The sequence below is a fragment of the Chiloscyllium plagiosum genome, unplaced genomic scaffold, assembly GCF_037043375.1.
Source record: "Chiloscyllium plagiosum isolate Xiang-an unplaced genomic scaffold, Cpla_swu_hap1 HiC_scaffold_31, whole genome shotgun sequence".
In the NCBI taxonomy this organism is placed as follows: domain Eukaryota; kingdom Metazoa; phylum Chordata; class Chondrichthyes; order Orectolobiformes; family Hemiscylliidae; genus Chiloscyllium; species Chiloscyllium plagiosum.
Window position 1 is genome coordinate 63,598,074 of NW_028270169.1, and position 23,536 is coordinate 63,621,609.

General features: G+C 48.8%; 1 protein-coding gene across 4 annotated transcripts in view; it reads right to left on the reverse strand.

Annotated features, from left to right (window-relative positions):
* LOC122563844 (collagen alpha-1(XXVI) chain-like) overlaps positions 1-23,536 on the reverse strand; it is a 325,474-nt gene that overhangs the window by 145,085 nt on the left and 156,853 nt on the right. For all 4 annotated transcript variants that reach the window (XM_087977065.1, XM_087977067.1, XM_087977066.1 and 1 more), the window contains exon 5: positions 15,604-15,724. In XM_087977065.1, coding sequence (XP_087833191.1) covers positions 15,604-15,724 — 121 coding nt within the window. The remainder of the gene's footprint in view (positions 1-15,603; positions 15,725-23,536) is intronic.

Here is a 23,536-nt window from a genome sequence, read left to right on the forward strand (position 1 = left end):
TCACCCCGATTCCAGTTCACAGTCACTCACCCCCCGATTCCAGTTCACAGTCACTCACCCCGATGCTAGTTCACAGTCACTCACCCCGATTCCTGTTCACAGTCACTCACCCCCCACCCCACCCCCGATTCCAGTTCACTGTCACTCACCCTGATTCTAGTTCACAGTCATTCACCCCGATTCCAATTCACAGTCACTAACCCTGATTCTAGTTCACAGTCACTCACACCTGATTCCAGTTCACAGACACACACCCACAATTCCAGTTCACAGTCAGTCACCCCCGATTCCAGTTCACAGTTACTCACCCCCAATTCCGGTTCACAGTCTTTCATCCCCGATTCCGGTTCACAGTCACTCACCCCCGATTCCAGTTCACATTCACTCACCCCAGATACCAGTTCCCAGTCGCACACCTCCAATTCCAGTTCACAGTCACTCACCCCCGATTCTAGTTCACTGTCACTCACCCCCCAATTCCAGTTCACAGTCACTCACCCCGAATCCGGTTCACAGTCACTCACCCCCCGATTCCGGTTCACAATCACTCACCCCGATTCCGGTTTACAGTAACTCACACCGATTCCAGTTCACAGTCACTCATCCCGATTCCGGTTCACAGTCACTCATCCCGATTCCGGTTCACAGTCACTCACCCCAATTCGAGTTCACAGTCACTCACACCCAATTTCAGCTCACAGTCACTCACCCCAATTCCAGTTCACAGTCACTCATCCCGATTCTAGTTCACAGTCACTCACACCCGATTTCAGTTCACAGTCACTCACCCCCAATTCCGTTTCACAGTCACTCACCCCGATTCCAATTCACAGTCACTAACTCCTGAATCCAGTTCACAGTCACTCACTCCAATTCGAGTTCACAGTCACTCACCCCGATTCCAGTTCACAGTCACTCACCCCGATTCCAGCTCACAGTCACTCACCCCGATTCCAGCTCACAGTCACTCACCCCGATTCCAGTTCACAATAACTCATCCCGATTCCAGTTCACAGTCACTCACCCCGATTCCAATTCACAGTCACTCACCCCGATTCCAGTTCACAGTCACTCACCCCGATTCCGGTTCGCAGTCACTCACCCCCGATTCCAGCTCACAGTCACTCTCCCTCGATTCCAGCTCACAGTCACTCTCCCCCGATTCCAGTTCACAGTCACTCACCCCCGATTCCAGTTCACAGTCGCACACCTCGAATTCCACTTCACGTCACACCGATTCCAGTTCACAGTCACTCACCCCGATTCCAGTTCACAGTAACTCACCCCGATTCTAGTTCACAGTCGCACACCTCCAATTCCAGTTCACAGTCACTCACACCCAATTCCAATTCAGTCACTTTCCCCCGATTCTAGTTCACAGTCACTAATCCCCGATTGCAGTTCACAGTAACTCACCCCAATTCTAGTTCACAGTCACTAACCCCCCGATTCCAGTTCACAGTCGCTCACCCCTGATTCCAGTTCACGGTCACTCACCCTGATTCCAGTGCACAGTCACTCATTCGGATTCCGGTTCACAGTCACTCACCCCTGATTCCGGTTCACAGTCCTTCACCCCCGATTCCAGTTCACAGTCACTCACCCCCAATTCCAGTTCACAGTAACTCACCCGTATCCAGTTCACAGTCACTCACCCCCGATTCCGGTTCACAGTCACTCACCCCCGATTCCAGTTCACAGTCACTCTCCACCGATTCCAGTTCACAGACACTCACCCCGATTCTAGTTCACAGTCACTCACCCCGATTCCAGTTCACAATCACTCACCCCGATTCAAGTTCACAGTCACTCACCCCCGATTCTAGTTCACAGTCACTCACTCCCGATTCCAGTTCACAGTCACTCACCCCGATTCCAGTTCACAGTCACTCTCCACCGAATCTAGTTCACAGTCGCTCACCCCCGATTCCAGTTCACAGTCACTCACCCCGATTCCAGTTCACAGTCACTCACCCCAATTCTGGTTCACAGTCACTCACCCCGATTCTAGTTCACAGTCACTCACCCCGATTCCAGTTCACAGTCACTCACCCCCGATTCTAGTTCACAGTCACTCACCCCGATTCCAGTTCACAGTCACTCACCCCAATTCTGGTTCACAGTCACTCACCCCGATTCTAGTTCACAGTCACTCACCCCGGTTCCAGTTCACAGTCACTCACCCCCGATTCTAGTTCACAGTCACTCACCCCGATTCTAGTTCACAGTCACTCACCCCCGATTCTAGTTCACAGTCACTCACCCCGGTTCCAGTTCACACTCACTCACCCCCGATTTCAGTTCACAGTCACTCACCCCCAATTCCAGTTCACAGTCACTCACCCCGATTCTAGTTCACAGTCACTCACCCCCCGATTCCGGTTCACACTCACTGACCCCGATTCCAGTTCACAGTCACTCACCCCGATTCCAGTTCACAGTCACTCACACCCCCGAATCCAGTTCACAGTCACTCACCCCGATTCTAGTTCACAGTCACTCACCCCCCGATTCCAGTTCACAGTCACTCAAACCCGATTCCAGTTCACAGTCACTCACCCGATTCCAGTTCACAGTCACTAATCCTGATTCCAGTTCACAGTCACTCACACCCGATTCCAGTTCACAGTCACTCACCCCGATTCCAGTTCACAGTCACTCACCCCCCGATTCCAGTTCACAGTCACTCACCCCGATGCTAGTTCACAGTCACTCACCCCGATTCCTGTTCACAGTCACTCACCCCCCACCCCACCCCCGATTCCAGTTCACTGTCACTCACCCTGATTCTAGTTCACAGTCATTCACCCCGATTCCAATTCACAGTCACTAACCCTGATTCTAGTTCACAGTCACTCACACCTGATTCCAGTTCACAGACACACACCCACAATTCCAGTTCACAGTCAGTCACCCCCGATTCCAGTTCACAGTTACTCACCCCCAATTCCGGTTCACAGTCTTTCACCCCCGATTCCGGTTCACAGTCACTCACCCCCGATTCCAGTTCACATTCACTCACCCCAGATACCAGTTCCCAGTCGCACACCTCCAATTCCAGTTCACAGTCACTCACCCCCGATTCTAGTTCACTGTCACTCACCCCCCAATTCCAGTTCACAGTCACTCACCCCGAATCCGGTTCACAGTCACTCACCCCCCGATTCCGGTTCACAATCACTCACCCCGATTCCGGTTTACAGTCACTCACCCCGATTCCAGTTCACAGTCACTCACCCCCGATTCTAGTTCACAGTCACTCACCCCGATTCCAGTTCACAGTCACTCACCCCAATTCTGGTTCACAGTCACTCACCCCGATTCTAGTTCACAGTCACTCACCCCGGTTCCAGTTCACAGTCACTCACCCCCGATTCTAGTTCACAGTCACTCACCCCGATTCTAGTTCACAGTCACTCACCCCCGATTCTAGTTCACAGTCACTCACCCCGGTTCCAGTTCACACTCACTCACCCCCGATTTCAGTTCACAGTCACTCACCCCCAATTCCAGTTCACAGTCACTCACCCCGATTCTAGTTCACAGTCACTCACCCCCCGATTCCGGTTCACACTCACTGACCCCGATTCCAGTTCACAGTCACTCACCCCGATTCCAGTTCACAGTCACTCACACCCCCGAATCCAGTTCACAGTCACTCACCCCGATTCTAGTTCACAGTCACTCACCCCCCGATTCCAGTTCACAGTCACTCAAACCCGATTCCAGTTCACAGTCACTCACCCGATTCCAGTTCACAGTCACTAATCCTGATTCCAGTTCACAGTCACTCACACCCGATTCCAGTTCACAGTCACTCACCCCGATTCCAGTTCACAGTCACTCACCCCCCGATTCCAGTTCACAGTCACTCACCCCGATGCTAGTTCACAGTCACTCACCCCGATTCCTGTTCACAGTCACTCACCCCCCACCCCACCCCCGATTCCAGTTCACTGTCACTCACCCTGATTCTAGTTCACAGTCATTCACCCCGATTCCAATTCACAGTCACTAACCCTGATTCTAGTTCACAGTCACTCACACCTGATTCCAGTTCACAGACACACACCCACAATTCCAGTTCACAGTCAGTCACCCCCGATTCCAGTTCACAGTTACTCACCCCCAATTCCGGTTCACAGTCTTTCATCCCCGATTCCGGTTCACAGTCACTCACCCCCGATTCCAGTTCACATTCACTCACCCCAGATACCAGTTCCCAGTCGCACACCTCCAATTCCAGTTCACAGTCACTCACCCCCGATTCTAGTTCACTGTCACTCACCCCCCAATTCCAGTTCACAGTCACTCACCCCGAATCCGGTTCACAGTCACTCACCCCCCGATTCCGGTTCACAATCACTCACCCCGATTCCGGTTTACAGTAACTCACACCGATTCCAGTTCACAGTCACTCATCCCGATTCCGGTTCACAGTCACTCATCCCGATTCCGGTTCACAGTCACTCACCCCAATTCGAGTTCACAGTCACTCACACCCAATTTCAGCTCACAGTCACTCACCCCAATTCCAGTTCACAGTCACTCATCCCGATTCTAGTTCACAGTCACTCACACCCGATTTCAGTTCACAGTCACTCACCCCCAATTCCGTTTCACAGTCACTCACCCCGATTCCAATTCACAGTCACTAACTCCTGAATCCAGTTCACAGTCACTCACTCCAATTCGAGTTCACAGTCACTCACCCCAATTCCAGTTCACAGTCACTCACCCCGATTCTAGTTCACAGTCACTCACACCCGATTTCAGTTCACAGTCACTCACCCCCAATTCCGTTTCACAGTCACTCACCAAGATTCCAATTCACAGTCACTAACTCCCGATTTCAGTTCACAGTCACTAACCCCTGTTTCCAGTTCACAGTCAATCACCCCGATTCTAGTTCACAGTCACTCACCCCCGATTCCAGTGCACAGTCACTCACCCCCAATTCCAGTTCACAGTCACTCACCCCGATTCCGGTTCACAGTCACTCACCCCCAATTCCAGTTCACAGTCACTCACCCCGATTCCGGTTCACAGTCACTCACCCCCGATTCCAGTTCACAGTCATTCACCCCGATTCCAATTCACAGTCACTAATCCTGATTCTAGTTCACTGTCACTCACTCCCGATTCCAGTTCAGTCACTAACCCCGATTCCAGTTCACAGTCACTCACTCCCAATTCCAGTTCACAGTCACTCACACCCGATTCCAGTTCACAGACACTCACCCACAATTCCAGTTCGCAGTCACTCACTCCCAATTCCAGTTCACAGTCACTCACACCCGATTCCAGTTCACAGTCACTCACCCCCGATTCCAGTTCACAGTCACTCACCCCGATTCCAATTCACAGTCACTCACCCCGATTCTAGTTCACAGTCACTCACACCCGATTTCAGTTCACAGTCACTCACCCCCAATTCCAGTTCAAAGTCACTCACCCCAATTCCAGTTCACAGTCACTCACCCCGATTCTAGTTCACAGTCACTCACACCCGATTTCAGTTCACAGTCACTCACCCCCAATTCCAGTTCACAGTCACTCACCACCAATTCCAGTTCACAGTCACTCACCCCAATTTCGGTTCACAGTCACTCACCCCGATTCCGGTTCACAGTCACTCACCCCATTCCAGTTCACAGTCACTCACCCCGATTCCGGTTCACAGTCACTCACCCCGATTCTAGTTCACGGTCACTCACCCCGATTCTAGTTCACAGTCATTCACACCCCCTGAATCCAGTTCACAGTCACTCACCATTGATCCCAGTTCACAGTCACTCACCCCGATTCCAGTTCACAGTAACTCACCCTGATTCCACTGCACAGTCACTCACCCCGATTCCAGTTCACAGTCAATCACCCCCCGATTCAGTTCACAGTCACTCACCCCGATTCCAGTTCACAGTCACTCACCCACAATTCCAGTTCACAGTCACTCACCCCGATTCCAGTTCACAGTCACTCACCCCTGATTCCAGAACACAGTCGCTCCCCCGATTCCAGTTCACAGTCACTCACTTCCGATTCCAGTTCACAGTCGCTCACCCTGATTCCAGTTCACAGTCGCTCAACCCCGATTCCAGTTCACAGTCACTCACCCCCGATTCCGGTTCACAGTCACTCACTCCCTGATTCCAGTTCACAGTCACTCACGCCCGATTCCAGTTCACAGTCACTCACCCCCGATTCCATTTCACAGTCACTCACCTCGATTCTAGTTCACAGTCACTCACCCCTATTCCAATTCACAGTCACTCACCCCAATTCTAGTTCACAGTCACTCATCCCCTGATTCCAGTTCACAGTAACTCACCCCGATTCCAGTTCACAGTCACTCACCCCGATTCCAGTTCACAGTCACTCACTCCCCCCCCCCCGATTCCGGTTCACTGTCACTCACCCCGATTCCAGTTCACAGTCATTCACCCCGATTCCAATTCACAGTCACTAACCCTGATTCTAGTTCACAGTCACTCACTCCCGATTCCAGTTCAATCACTAACCCCGATTCCAGATCACAGTCACTCATACCCGATTCCAGTTCACAGACACTCAGCCCTGATTCCAGTTCACAGTCACTCACCTCCGATTCCATTCACAGTCACTCACCCCCGATTCCATTCACAGTCACTCACACCCGATTCCAGTTCACAGTCACTCACCCCCCGATTCCAGTTCACAGTCACTCACCCCGATTCCAGTTCACAGTCGCTCACTCCCGATTCCAGTTCACAGTCACTCACACCCGATTCCAGTTCACAGTCACTCCCCCCGATTCTAGTTCACAGTCAGTCAAGCCCGATTCCAGTTCACAGTCACTCACCCCGATTCCAGTTCACAGTCACTCACTCCCGATTCCAGTTCAGTCACTAACCCCGCTTCCAGTTCAGATTCACTCACTCCCGATTCCAGTTCATAGTCACTCACACCTGATTCCAGTTCACAGACACTCACCCCCGATTCCGGTTCACAGTCACTCACCCCGATTCCAATTCACAGTCACTAACCCCTGTTTCCAGTTCACAGTCACTCACCCCGATTCCACTGCACAGTCACTCACCCCCGATTCCAGTTCACAGTCGCTCACCCCTGATTCCAGTTCACAGTCACTCACCCCAGATTCCAGTTCACAGTCACTCACCCCCAATTCCAATTCACAGTCACTCACCCCGATTCTAGTTCACAGTCACTCACACCCGATTCCAGTTCACAGTCACTCACCACTATTCCAGTTCACAGTCACTCACCCCGATTCCAGTTCACAGTCACTCACACCCGATTCCAGTTCACAGTCACTCACCACTATTCCAGTTCACAGTCACTCACCCCGATTCTAGTTCACAGTCACTCACCCCGATTCCAGTTCACAGTCACTCACTCCCGATTCCAGTTCACAGTCACTCACCCCAATTCCAGTTCACAGTCACTCCCCCCGATTCCAGTTCACAGTCACTAATCCTGATTCTAGTTCACAGTCACTCACACCGATTCCAGTTCACAGTCACTCACTCCCGATTCCAGTTCACAGTCACTCACACCCGATTCCAGTTCACAGTCACTCACCCCGATTCCAGTTCACAGTCACTCACCCCCCAATTCCAGTTCACAGTCAGTCACCCCGATTCCAGTTCACAGTCACTCACCCTGATTCCTGTTCACAGTCACTCACCCCCCACCCCCACCCCCGATTCCAGTTCACTGTCACTCACCCTGATTCCAGTTCACAGTCACTCACACCCGATTCCAGTTCACAGACACTCACCCCCGATTCCGTTTCACAGTCACTCACCCCGATTCCAATTCACAGTCACTAACTCCTGAATCCAGTTCACAGTCACTCACTCCAATTCGAGTTCACAGTCACTCACCCCAATTCCAGTTCACAGTCACTCACCCCGATTCTAGTTCACAGTCACTCACACCCGATTTCAGTTCACAGTCACTCACCCCCAATTCCGTTTCACAGTCACTCACCAAGATTCCAATTCACAGTCACTAACTCCCGATTTCAGTTCACAGTCACTAACCCCTGTTTCCAGTTCACAGTCAATCACCCCGATTCTAGTTCACAGTCACTCACCCCCGATTCCAGTGCACAGTCACTCACCCCCAATTCCAGTTCACAGTCACTCACCCCGATTCCGGTTCACAGTCACTCACCCCCAATTCCAGTTCACAGTCACTCACCCCGATTCCGGTTCACAGTCACTCACCCCCGATTCCAGTTCACAGTCATTCACCCCGATTCCAATTCACAGTCACTAATCCTGATTCTAGTTCACTGTCACTCACTCCCGATTCCAGTTCAGTCACTAACCCCGATTCCAGTTCACAGTCACTCACTCCCAATTCCAGTTCACAGTCACTCACACCCGATTCCAGTTCACAGACACTCACCCACAATTCCAGTTCGCAGTCACTCACTCCCAATTCCAGTTCACAGTCACTCACACCCGATTCCAGTTCACAGTCACTCACCCCCGATTCCAGTTCACAGTCACTCACCCCGATTCCAATTCACAGTCACTCACCCCGATTCTAGTTCACAGTCACTCACACCCGATTTCAGTTCACAGTCACTCACCCCCAATTCCAGTTCAAAGTCACTCACCCCAATTCCAGTTCACAGTCACTCACCCCGATTCTAGTTCACAGTCACTCACACCCGATTTCAGTTCACAGTCACTCACCCCCAATTCCAGTTCACAGTCACTCACCACCAATTCCAGTTCACAGTCACTCACCCCAATTTCGGTTCACAGTCACTCACCCCGATTCCGGTTCACAGTCACTCACCCCATTCCAGTTCACAGTCACTCACCCCGATTCCGGTTCACAGTCACTCACCCCGATTCTAGTTCACGGTCACTCACCCCGATTCTAGTTCACAGTCATTCACACCCCCTGAATCCAGTTCACAGTCACTCACCATTGATCCCAGTTCACAGTCACTCACCCCGATTCCAGTTCACAGTAACTCACCCTGATTCCACTGCACAGTCACTCACCCCGATTCCAGTTCACAGTCAATCACCCCCCGATTCAGTTCACAGTCACTCACCCCGATTCCAGTTCACAGTCACTCACCCACAATTCCAGTTCACAGTCACTCACCCCGATTCCAGTTCACAGTCACTCACCCCTGATTCCAGAACACAGTCGCTCCCCCGATTCCAGTTCACAGTCACTCACTTCCGATTCCAGTTCACAGTCGCTCACCCTGATTCCAGTTCACAGTCGCTCAACCCCGATTCCAGTTCACAGTCACTCACCCCCGATTCCGGTTCACAGTCACTCACTCCCTGATTCCAGTTCACAGTCACTCACGCCCGATTCCAGTTCACAGTCACTCACCCCCGATTCCATTTCACAGTCACTCACCTCGATTCTAGTTCACAGTCACTCACCCCTATTCCAATTCACAGTCACTCACCCCAATTCTAGTTCACAGTCACTCATCCCCTGATTCCAGTTCACAGTAACTCACCCCGATTCCAGTTCACAGTCACTCACCCCGATTCCAGTTCACAGTCACTCACTCCCCCTCCCCCGGTTCCGGTTCACTGTCACTCACCCCGATTCCAGTTCACAGTCATTCACCCCGATTCCAATTCACAGTCACTAACCCTGATTCTAGTTCACAGTCACTCACTCCCGATTCCAGTTCAATCACTAACCCCGATTCCAGATCACAGTCACTCATACCCGATTCCAGTTCACAGACACTCAGCCCTGATTCCAGTTCACAGTCACTCACCTCCGATTCCATTCACAGTCACTCACCCCCGATTCCATTCACAGTCACTCACACCCGATTCCAGTTCACAGTCACTCACCCCCCGATTCCAGTTCACAGTCACTCACCCCGATTCCAGTTCACAGTCGCTCACTCCCGATTCCAGTTCACAGTCACTCACACCCGATTCCAGTTCACAGTCACTCCCCCCGATTCTAGTTCACAGTCAGTCAAGCCCGATTCCAGTTCACAGTCACTCACCCCGATTCCAGTTCACAGTCACTCACTCCCGATTCCAGTTCAGTCACTAACCCCGCTTCCAGTTCAGATTCACTCACTCCCGATTCCAGTTCATAGTCACTCACACCTGATTCCAGTTCACAGACACTCACCCCCGATTCCGGTTCACAGTCACTCACCCCGATTCCAATTCACAGTCACTAACCCCTGTTTCCAGTTCACAGTCACTCACCCCGATTCCACTGCACAGTCACTCACCCCCGATTCCAGTTCACAGTCACTCACCCCTGATTCCAGTTCACAGTCACTCACCCCAGATTCCAGTTCACAGTCACTCACCCCCAATTCCAATTCACAGTCACTCACCCCGATTCTAGTTCACAGTCACTCACACCCGATTCCAGTTCACAGTCACTCACCACTATTCCAGTTCACAGTCACTCACCCCGATTCCAGTTCACAGTCACTCACACCCGATTCCAGTTCACAGTCACTCACCACTATTCCAGTTCACAGTCACTCACCCCGATTCTAGTTCACAGTCACTCACCCCGATTCCAGTTCACAGTCACTCACTCCCGATTCCAGTTCACAGTCACTCACCCCAATTCCAGTTCACAGTCACTCCCCCCGATTCCAGTTCACAGTCACTAATCCTGATTCTAGTTCACAGTCACTCACACCGATTCCAGTTCACAGTCACTCACTCCCGATTCCAGTTCACAGTCACTCACACCCGATTCCAGTTCACAGTCACTCACCCCGATTCCAGTTCACAGTCACTCACCCCCCAATTCCAGTTCACAGTCAGTCACCCCGATTCCAGTTCACAGTCACTCACCCTGATTCCTGTTCACAGTCACTCACCCCCCACCCCCACCCCCGATTCCAGTTCACTGTCACTCACCCTGATTCCAGTTCACAGTCACTCACACCCGATTCCAGTTCACAGACACTCACCCCCGATTCCGGTTCACAGTCACTCACCCCGATTCCAATTCACAGTCACTAACCCCTGTTTCCAGTTCACAGTCACTCACCCCGATTCCACTGCACAGTCACTCACCCCCGATTCCAGTTCACAGTCGCTCACCCCTGATTCCAGTTCACAGTCACTCACACCCGATTCCAGTTCACAGACACTCACCCCCGATTCCGGTTCACAGTCACTCACCCCGATTCCAATTCACAGTCACTAACCCCTGTTTCCAGTTCACAGTCACTCACCCCGATTCCACTGCACAGTCACTCACCCCCGATTCCAATTCACAGTCGCTCACCCCTGATTCCAGTTCACAGTCACTCACCCCGATTCCACTGCACAGTCACTCACCCCCGATTCCAGTTCACAGTCACTCACCCCTGATTCCAGTTCACAGTCACTCACCCCCCCCCCCCCGATTCCAGTTCACAGTCACTCACCCCTATTCTAGTTCACAGTCACTCACCCCGATTCCAGTTCACAGTTCCTCACCCCGATTCCAATTCACAGTCACTAACCCTGATTCTAGTTCACAGTCACTCACCCCGATTCCAGTTCACAGTCACTCACCCCGATTCCAGTTCACAGTCACTCACCCCGATTCCAGTTCACAATCACTCACCCCGATTCCAGTTCACAGTCACTCACCCCCGATTCTAGTTCACAGTCACTAACCCTGATTCTAGTTCCCAGTCACTCACACCCGATTCCAGTTCACAGTCACTCACTCCCGATTCCAGTTCAGTCACTCACCCCGATTCCAGTTCACAGTCACTCACACCCGATTCCAGTTCACAGACACTCACCCACCATTCCAGTTCACAGTCAGTCACCCCCGATTACAGTTCACAGTCGCTCACCCCCGATTCCGGTTCACAGTTACTCACCCCCAATTCCGGTTCACAGTCTTTCACCCCCGATTCCGGTTCACAGTCACTCACCCCCGATTCAAGTTCACATTCACTCACCCCAGATACCAGTTCCCAGTCGCACACCTCCAATTCCAGTTCACAGTCACACCGATTCCAGTTCACAATCGCTCACCCCTGATTCCAATTCACAGTCACTCACCCACGATTCTAGTTCACTGTCACTCACCCCCCGAATCCAGTTCACAGTCACTCACCCCCCGATTCCAGTTCACAGTCGCTCACCCCTGATTCCAGTTCACAATCGCTCACCCCCGATTCCAATTCACTGTCACTCTCCCCCGATTCCAGTTCACAGTCACTCATCCCAATTCCGGTTCACAGTCTTTCACCCCCGATTCTAGTTCACAGTGACTCACCCCTGATTCCAATTCACAGTCACTAACTCCCGATTCCAGTTCACAGTCACTCACCCCAATTCGAGTTCACAGTCACTCACACCCGATTTCAGTTCACAGTCACTCACCCCCAATTCCAGTTCACAGTCACTCACCCCAATTCGAGTTCACAGTCACTCACACCCGATTTCAGTTCACAGTCACTCATCCCCGATTCCAGTTCACAGTCAGTCACCCCCGATTCCGGTTCACAGTCACTCACCCCCGATTCCAGTTCACAGTCACTCACCCCGATTCCAGTTCACAGTCACTCACCCCGATTCCAGTTCATAGTCACTCACCCCCGATTCCAGTTCACAGTCACTCACCCCGATTCCAGTTCACAGTCACTCACCCCGATTCCAGTTCACAATCACTCACCCCGATTCCAGTTCACAGTCACTCACCCCCGATTCTAGTTCACAGTCACTCACACCCGATTTCAGTTCACAGTCACTCACCCCCAATTCCAGTTCACAGTTGCTCATCCCCGATTCTAGTTCACAGTCATTCACACCCGATTTCAGTTCACTGTCACTCACCCCCAATTCCAGTTCACAGTCAATCACCCCGATTCCAGTTCACAGTCACTCACCCCGATTCCAGTTCAGAGTCAGTCACCCCTGATTCCAGTTCACAGTCACTCACCCCAATTCCAGTTCACAGTCGCTCACCCCCTGATTCCAGTTCACAGTCACTCACCCCAGATTCCAGTTCACAGTCACTCACCCCCGATTCCGGTTCACAGTCTTTCACCCCAGATTCCGGTTCACAGTCACTCACCCCGATTCCGGTTCACAGTCACTCACCCCCGATTCCGGTTCACAGTCTTTCACCCCCGATTCCGGTTCACAATCACTCACCCCAGATTCCAGTTTACAGTCACTCACCCCGTTTCCAGTTCACTGTCACTCACCCCGATTCTAGCTGACAGTCAGTCACCCCGATTCCAGTTCACACTCACTCACCCCCAATTCCAGTTCACACTCAGTCACCCCTGATTCCAGTTCACAGTCGCTCACCTCCGATTCCAGTTCACAGTCACTCACCCCAATTCCAGTTCACAGTCACTCACCCCCGATTCCGGTTCACAGTCTTTCACCCCCGATTCCAGTTCACAGTCACTCACCCCGATTCCAGTTCACAGTCACTCACCCCGATTCCAGTTCACAGTCACTCACCCCCGATTCCAGTTCACAGTCGCTCACCCCTGATTCCGGTTCACAGTCTTTCACCCCCGATTCCGGTTCACAGTCACTCAGCCCCGATTCCAGTTCACATTCACTCGCCCCAGATTCCAGTTTACAGTCACTCACCCCGATTCCAGTTCACAGTCACTCACCCCGATTCTAGCTCACAGTCACTCACCCCCAATTCCAGTTCACAGTCACTCACCCCCAATTCCAGTTCACAGTTGCTCATCCCCGATTCTAGTTCACAGTCGCTCACCCCCGATTCCAGTTCACAGTCAGTCACCCCCGATTCAAGTTCACAGTCGCTCACCCCCGATTCCAGTTCACAGTCAGTCACCCCCGATTCAAGTTCACAGTCACTCACCCGATTCCAGTTCACAGTCACTCACCCCCAATTCCAGTTCACAGTCACTCACTCCCAATTCCAGTTCGCAGTCACCCCCGATTCCAGTACACAGTCAGTCACCCCCGATTCCAGTTCACAGTCACTCACCCCGATTCCAGTTCACAGTCGCTCACCCCCCGATTCCAGTTCACAGTCTTTCACCCCCGATGCCAGTTCACAGTCACTCACCCCCGATTCCAGTTCACAGTCACTCACCCCCGATCCCAGTTCACAGTCACTCACCCCCGATTCCAGTTCACAGTCACTCACCCCCGATCCCAGTTCACAGTCACTCACCCCCGATCCCAGTTCACAGTCACTCACCCACGATGCCAGTTCACAGTCACTCACCCCTGATTCCAGTTCACAGTCACTCACCCCCGATTCCAGTTCACAGTCACTCACCCCCGATCCCAGTTCACAGTCACTCACCCCCGATGCCAGTTCACAGTCACTCACCCCCGATTCCAGTTCACAGTCACTCACCCCCGATCCCAGTTCACAGTCACTCACCCCCGATGCCAGTTCACAGTCACTCACCCCGATTCCAGTTCACTGTCACTCACCCCTGATTCCAGTTCACAGTCACTCACCCCGATTCCAGTTCACAGTCACTCACCCCCGATCCCAGTTCACAGTCACTCACCCCTATTCCAGTTGACAGTCACTCACCCCAATTCCAATTCACAGTCACTCACCCCGATTCCAGTTCACAGTCATTCATCTCTGATTCATCTTCCTTAACTAATTCTTTTCTGATCACTGACCCTTCTGTCACTGAAAACTGTTTATTCTTAACTCGATTTTAAGGTGATTCAAAAAACTTTGGAACTTCCTCTTCACCTCTTTGTTCCAACAAGAAGAGCACCTCTCCATCTAACTGAGCTTGCTAATCACTTGTATCATTCCAGTAAATCTTCTCCACTTCTTATCCATCACTTTGCCACGTTTCGTAAAGCATGATGTCTTGTCTCTTACACAATTCTCCAGTTGAGGCCAAGGTACTGTTAAAGGTTTAGTATTGGCTTATGTGTTGTTGTATTCTGGTCCTTTAGTTATAAAGCCAAGAATTCCATTTTTTTTAAACAGTTTTCTCAGCTGCACTAATATAGTTTCAGTTAGGGAGGAGTTGGGACGTTTCTCCTTTGAAGGAAAGGAAAATTGAAGGGAAATTTGCTAGACGTTTTCAAAATCATGGCACAGAGACAAGCTGTTCGCATTGGTGAAAGAACCAAGGACATAGATTTAAAGTTAAATTTTAAAAAATGTAAAGAACTCAGGATGCTGGAAATCCGAAACCAAAACAGAAATTGCTGGGAAAACGCAGCTGCCCTGTCAGCATTTGTAGAGAGAGAAACACGGTTAACATTTCGAGTGTACCTGCATTCTGAAGGATTGAAATGTTAACTCTGCTTTCTGTCCACACAGATGCTACCAGACCTGCTGAGTTTCTTCAGCAATTTCTCTTCCTGTTTATAGATTTAAGGTAACTGCCAAAAGAAACAAACTCTACAACAGGACAACCCTTTTCTTCAAGCAGGGTGTGGTCAACATCTAACCCAAACCCTGATCAGGTTACTTCCTTCTAACCATAATGGACTGAAAGTGCAGCCCCCCATTCTCACATCAGCACCTGTATCTTTCCCCTGAATTCTCATGTCAGCATCAATATTTTACCTATCCCCCCCAAAACCAAGTGATGAATCATGCCCAAGATGATAGTGTGGTGATGGTGGCACTAACCTCTTGGACCTGGCGGTCCCCTCTGTATGAGCATATGGTTCTCCCAAGGCATAGCTGTATCTGATGTCTCATTGGCTGCAGGTGGCACTCCAACAGTATCTGTAAGATGCAGCTCAAACATCTGGAATAATAGCACTGCTGAAGTTATTATTTATCATCTAAAGACTGTTTCTTTAAAGTCTAATCCATCTCAATAACAACTTCCTGTTAAAAGAAAATGTGCTTTTGAACCGATTGTAAAATGAGCGAAAGTCTGACCAGTCCAATCTTTCCACAGAAGACTACCCACCCATTGCAAGTATTCATCCGCTTAAAGCTTTCTGACCCACCTCCCAGACCGTGATCAGAAAATATGGAAAACGCTGCTGTTTGGGAAACTGGAACGTTATGATGTGGCTGTGGAGGACTGGTCCCAGTATGGTGAAAAAATGAGACCCTTTTTCAGGCACACAGGATAGAAGGGAATCACTAGCAAAACATCATTCTCCTGACTGCTTGTGGGGGCCCAACATTCAGCATCATAAAGGGTTTAACCAATGCGGCGACCCAGAAGTCAAAATCTTTTGACTGACTGATAGAAATCGTAGCGGATCACTCTGAACCCAAACCATCTGCTATATTGCAGCACTACAACACGGCAAATAGACTTTCTGGGAATTCTGAATTCTTGACAAAGTTGTGGAAATTGGTGGAACACAGAGTATGAGTCAGCATTTTGGGAAATGTTAAGAGATTGTTTTGATTGTGGAATTAACCCAGTTTTGTTGAGGAGGATGAGCAGCAAAAAGGAAAACCTTTTTTAACCCCTTTTCCAAACTCTGCTAGTTGTTAAAGGGGTAGACATGACAGTCAGTAGAGTGGGATGCTCTTCCTGTCGTATGCAGGAGGTTGTGGAACAGTTGAGTGTCCCCGGTGACCAAATCGACAGCAAGTGTGTCCACCTGCGGCTCCTCTCAGACCACGTGGTTCAGTTGCAGCAGCAGCTGGACACACTGAGGAGCATACAGGAGCCAGACAGTGTGACAGATAGTAACTCCAGATAGTAACTGCCAGTTCAGTCAGATCGATGGATGACTGTAAGGAGAGATAGGCAGGTATTGCAGGAGCCTCCTGTGGCTATCTCTTCTCAAACAAGGACACCATTTTGGATAAAGTTGGTTGGGGATAGCTTCTCAGGGGAAAATAGCAGCAGCAGCCACGTCTTTGGCCTTACAACTGGCTTTCCTGTAAAGCAGGGAATGGTAAAGTCCAAGTGAGCAATTGTGATAGGGGATTTTCTGGTCAGGGGCACAGACATGCGTTTCTGTAGCTGCGAGTGAGACTTCAGGATAATGTGTTGCCTCCCTGGTGCCAGGGTCAAGGATGTCTCCAAGCGATTGCAGCAAATTCTGAAAAGGGAGCATGAACAGCCAGAGGTCATTGCATACCTTGGTGCCAATGCCATAGATGGGAAAAGGGATGAGGCCTGCAGAGTGAGTATAGGGAGTTAGGGAGGAGGTTAAAAGCTTTCTAGATTACTCCCACTGTCACATGTTAGTGAGAAGAGGAATAGGAAGATAGGACAGATGAATGTGTTACTGATGAGCTAATGCAAGGGGTATTCAGGCATTTGGATCATTGGGATCTCCTCTGGAGAAGAGGTGACCTGTGCAAGAGGGAGAAGTTGCACTTGAACTGGACGGGGACCAATATCCCGGGTAGGGAGATTTACAAGATCCACTTGAGAGAGTTTAAATGAGTCTGGCCAGACTATGGGACCTTAAACAGAAGTGAGACAAAAGTGAATGTTGAGGCTGATCCAGACGTTAAAGAGACCAATTGAGATAGACAAGACTGGCAAGATCACAGCAAAGAATGTGGGAAAACTGGTGGAGTTAAACTGCATTTAGTTCGATGCAAGAGGCCTGACAGATAATGCAAGATGCATGCAGGGCATGCATGGGGATATGGGTCTGGCATATCATAGTTATTACAGAAACTCAACCTCCTCTTGGGAAATAAGGCAGGGCAAGTGACTGAGGTGGTAGCAAGGGAGCACTTTGAGACCAGTGACCATAATTCAATTAATTTTAAAATAGTTATGGAAAAGGATAGGTCTGGTCTGCAAGTTAAAGTCCAAACTGGGGCAAGGCCAGTTTTGATGGTACTAGACAAGAACTTTCAAAAGTTGATTTGTGGAGCCCAAAACCTTTTAAAATGGGTACTGGCAATCTGTATGAAGTCATTGGGAAGTATCCCACAGTACCCTTGGGAAGATAAAAGATGCCAGGACCAAGATCTCGATAGACCTAGAGGCCGACCCAAATACACGAAGGCTTGGCTGCTCCCTATGCACATTGAAACATCTAGAGGAACTGGGCATCATATGCCCAGTACAATTTGCTGAATAGGCCACACCAGTCGTCCCTGTTATAAGACCTGACAATTTGGTCTGTCTCTGTGACAGTCAACAGAGCTTCCCATTTTGACAGACAGAGAGGACTTATATGCAAAGCTGGCTGGGGGTGGGGTGGGGTAAGGGGCACATATTTTCTAAATTGAATACGATCCTTGCCTACCTCCAGCTGGAGCTTAAGGGTCATCCAAGAAGCTATAAACTGTAAATCTTCTCAAACAACTGTATGAGTACACTCACTTGCACTTGGGGTATCTCTTCGGCTTGCGCCATCTTTGAAAGGGGATATAGAGAATATCCTCCAAGGGCTGCGCAGAGTGGGGGGTTTATCTGGATAACATTTTAGTCTCAGGAGCTACTGCAAAGGAACATGTGGAGAGTTTGGAGGAAGACCCATAGCATTTTTCTGATGCTGGTATTTGGTATAAAGGGAAAAATGGATGTTCCACATAAACGAGGTGTTGTACTTCAGGTACAGAATCGATAAGGACAGATTATACCCTGATGAAGAGAAGGTGCAAGCCATAAGAAAGGGCTCTGACTCCAAGGAACACAGTGGTTTCAAAGTTTTACCTAGATCTCAAAAATTATGAGGGGGAGATATGGTCCATGTAAGGAACTTTAGCGATGGCTCTCCAGGAGTCCCGGGAGTTATCCTTAAAAAAATGAGCCCAGTATTGTACACGGTCTAAACCAGTGAGAAGATTGCAAAAGAAAAAGAAAACATGCTGACCACTCCAGCAGGAGCCCTCCACGGAGACAATTGTTACAATGGATGGACCGCCAAGCATGAGACCCCTGCAATTACTCTTTGATGGTCTTCACAGTAGACACATTCACTTTTTATTATACAACCCCCCACCAGACTCAGAAAGCAATGGGAATGCGATATGAGCAAAACAACACAAGAGGCTTTATTGTCACAGGAATGAGGGGGAACACTCTGAATTGGAGATGTGACAAACACTTCAAGGCCCATGAGGAATCACTAATGAATCTCTGTGAGGACAACATGCTGCATTTTGTATCAAAGGAGTGAACACACATCTAAACAATGCTTCACACAGTATAGAAAGAAATGCTTGGTTATTGTCTTTGCTTGTGAGTATTTGCATTAATACTTGTTTGGGAGACACAATGTAACAGTTGGGTCTGAACACAAGCTGTTTCAAAGAATCTTTCTCAATCTATTTCCATTTGCTGCAAAGCTGCTACTAAAAACATTATTTCATATTCTTGATCTCCAAGCTACAGAGCAGACGTGCTGTCAAGAGTAGCACTACCTATGAAGAAATGTTGAGGATACTAAGACAGAATATGAAACCTTTCAGATTCAATGAGAAGCAACGTCCTGACATGCTCTGGAAGTCATCAAGTCAGCAAAGATAGGGAACCTTAACAACAAATACCTTGCTCAAATCAAGCCAACTACATAACAAGATGCTATAGGAATTTGTGGTGTCAGGCAGGTCTGAAAGCATTGGCTGCTATAACGGAACATTGAGATTGTAGAGATGATGGATAATCCATAGTGCCATCTTATACAAAGGATATGGTCATTATCCTAAAGGAGGTGAAAAGGCATGTCCATGCAGGCCATTGAGGAAATAAGTCATGTCTGAGGAAGGCAAGAGAAGTGTTCTATTGGCCAAACATGAGCAATGTGATGAAGGAGAGCATCAGTTAGTGTAGTGCATATATACTGTATGTATATATGTACTGTATTCATATATTGCAAAAGAGGCACACACGTGGAACATCCATTTTTCCCTTTATACCAAATGCCATTCCTGTGTTTGACAAATAAACTCAATCCACTTTGAGTGCTGTGTACACAATGACTAAGAACATCGAGCCCATGAAACGACCTACATAGCTGACATGTGACCAAGTCCAGGGTTTGTCCAGCCATTCCCATGAATGTGGGTGAGATGCTGGTGGTAATGTTTGAGCTTAATGCCACACTGTGCACTGCCCCACCAATGCAGCTATGTCTGCATCCAGTCCTGGCCACCAGACAAAACTTCTTGCCAACATCTTTATTTTGGAAACCCCTGGATGACTCTGGTGGAGTTCTGCCAGAATCTGGTGATGAGCTTTGCTTGGGACAATCGCTCTTGCTCCCACAGTAATATGCCATCCTCTACTGGTGATCTGGTCTCTCTGGGTCCAAAATGGTTTCAATTCTGGTGCCGGCCCTTTGGTTTCCCCCACCACAAGCTGTTTCAGTTTTACCAAGACTGGATCTTTCTGCATCCGAAGTCTGACATTGTTAGCCGTAGCTGGAAGTATGCCCAGAAAGTTTAAAACCATTATGGACTCTTCCAGTGGCAGTGCCACTGGTGGTGTATCTGCCAGTGGGGGGCAGCTCAATGCATCCAATTTGCCATTTGGCCTCCTGGACGGTGGTCCAACTTGTAATTATACGTGCTTGGTATGAAAGCCTACCAGTGAACTCAGTCTGAAGCTAGGGACAGCACTGCCTCATCCTCCTTAGGTAGATCTAACGGGGTGTGTGGTCCGATAACATTATAAGCATTCATCATAGAGGTTTTGGTGGCAACTTCCTGACTCCAAATATGACTGCCAAACCTACCTTCTCTATCTGGGTGTATTTACATTCTGCATTTGCAAATGTCCTGGGTGCTTACGCTATTGTGGCCCTCTCCATTGGGCCATCTATGAGCTAATGCTACTCCAATGCCATACAAGGAGGCATCTCATGTCAGCACCAGATCTCACTTGGGATCTTAGCATGCCAACACTTTAGCGGATGAGAGCTTTTTTTTTACTTCCCTGAAGGCTACGGCTTGATACGCAACCACCTCCAAGGCTTACTCTTTTTTAAGAGTTGATGCTAAGGTGTCAGGATGGACGCCAGCTTATGTATGAACTTCCTGTAATAATTCACCAGCCCAAGAAAAGACCCCAGCTCCAGTACAGATATGGGAGCCAGGGCACCTTCGACCGCCATCACTTTGTTTTCCAACGGGTATAACCCAGCCTTGACAATTTTGTCACCCAAGTACAGCACTTGGGGTGCCTGGAACACACATTCTTCCCTTCTAAGACATAGGCCTTCCTAGGAGAAACATCAAGTTCTCTAAGTGTTCCTATTGGTCTTCCCAATAAATGGTGACCTGGAATAAGGTTACAAATCAGACAACACCAGGTTATAGTTCAACAGATTTATTTGGAGGCACTAGCTTTCGAAATGCTGGTCCTTCATCAGGTGGTTGTGAAGCAGGATCATAAGGCACAGATTTTTAGCAAAAGATTATAGTGTCATGCAGCTGAAATGACATATTGAACAAACCTAGATGATGTTTTTTATGAATGGGTTTGCTAGTTGTGGTTCTTTAATATGTAAATCCCAGCAATTCTTTTAAGTGACATTCTCAAGATAACTTCAGGTTTTATAACAAAAGGTGCCATCTCAGCTCAGACAATGCATTAAAGGTGTGAGGTTAAAATCTGTCTGTGTCCCAATCTTGAGTCAGACTGGTTCTATTTCTAAAGTGGAATTTTTTGAGCAAAATAGAATATATACAGGGTATCTGTGGTAGACCTTGTAAAATGTTCTCCCTCATCCATTGAGAAGTGGCACAGGCTAACAATGCCCCAAATGGCAGTCTCAAATATTGGTACGAACTCTCACGGGTATTAATTTTAGCATTCTACCGGGAATCCTCATCTAACCATAATTGCAAGTATGCATGGTTCATGTCCAGCTTCGTGAAGAACAGCCCTCCTGCCAGCTTTGCATGCAAGTCCTCCAAGTGAGGAACTGGTTATTTATCAAGCTGTGAAAAGAGGTTTATAGTTTGTTTAAAATTCCCACAAAGCTGAACCGATCAGTCGGACTTAATAATTGGTATGACTGGTGTTGCCCATTCACAAAATGGACTGGTTTGATGATTCCTTCATTTTCCAGCCTTCTGATTTCTGCTTCTGCTTTTGTCCATAATGCAAATTGCACTGGGCGGGCCTATGCAGAATTGTGGAACTGCTTCCTTGTCTTGTCTCCTTTCATGTCCCTAGACCTTCCTGAAAAGCTTCTGGGCATTTCATGAGGACTTCACTCAAGCAGCCATTTTCTAATCGAAACATGTTGAGCAAACCTCAGTGAATCTTTCTAAACCAATTTTACTCCAAGCTTGGGTCCAACCCTTTTACTATCATCACTGGTAACTGAAACAGTTGCTTCTCATAAGAGACCGATACCAAAGTTGTATCCTTAATCTGTAAAGGTTCCCCAGTATAGGTTCTCAGTCTGGTCAAAGTCTTGTGCAAATTTAAGGGTGAGAGTTCAGAGTGAATTTTGTTAAAGACCAGTTCTGCGATCACTGAAATGGCTGAGCTGGTATCAAACGCCATTAAAACTGGATGACTGTTTAAACAGATGCTTATTTTGATTGGTTCTAATTTGGATGTTGCTAAGCAATTTAACACTTGCAGACCAGATGTAGGTGGACTTTCCAGAATGTGCACTCTCCTGGATACCGGTATATGAATTCTCTTACTCAATTCTAGCCTAGTGAGACTCCTTTGCTGTCTCACGGTCGTAAACCAGCAGCAACTATAATGGCTTGCCGGCCTGGATCCTGAAGTAAACCTTAACCATTTGGCCGAGGCTTGGCCTTGTTTTGGGGTTTCGCTGTGGGCTGACCAGGATATGTCGTGAGTGAGGCTATGCAATTACCTTCACCCAAGTAGTGTTCCCCAAGCTCAGTCAGCCTGGTGAAGGTGTCCACTTCCATTGGATTACCCTGCAACTTATATGTTCTATTTGCTGCATTTTCCAATGATAAAGCCAGTTGTAGTATCTGTTGGAAGTGCAGTTGGGCTTTGGCTAGAAGGTGCTTTTGCATGGCTACATCATTAATCCCACATACCAGACAGTGGCTCAGCATCTCATTGAGGCTTAAACCAAAGTCACATCCCTCTGTCAATCATCTTAATGTAGTTAAAAGTCCTGAACCAGATTCTCCTCGTTCTCCAATTGCTAAGTAAAACTGATAGGCATCTCAGAATTAGAGGTGGCTTAAGGTTGCAATATTTCTTAATTAAATCCGTCAACTCTTCAAAGGTTTTAGTATCTTGTGCCTCAGGGAAAGTTAAGCTCTTCATAACCGAAAAAGCTGTGGGTCCACAAGCTGTCAGGAGAATTACTTGTTGCTTTTTATCCACCCCAATGTCATTTGTCCAGAAAAAAAAAAGCATTTGTGCAGAAAAAAAAAAGACACATTCTTTCCACAAACTGGGCCCAGTCTTTGACGGCAGAATCAAATGAGTCAAACTTCTCAAATAATGGCATGATGCCAGATATGCTTAACCATACTCAAAGTCGACTGTTGCGAGTGAATTTCTTGAGGAGCATGCTTTTCCCTCCCTGCCACTGAGATAACTCCACAGAGGCTGGTACCATATCATAAGTCACCTTTTATTTACGTGTGGAGAGTCTTTAACATTGATCTGGCTCCCTTGCCACTAGCTCTCAGAGTGACAGGCTGTCTAACATCCCTGTTTTTTTTTTTA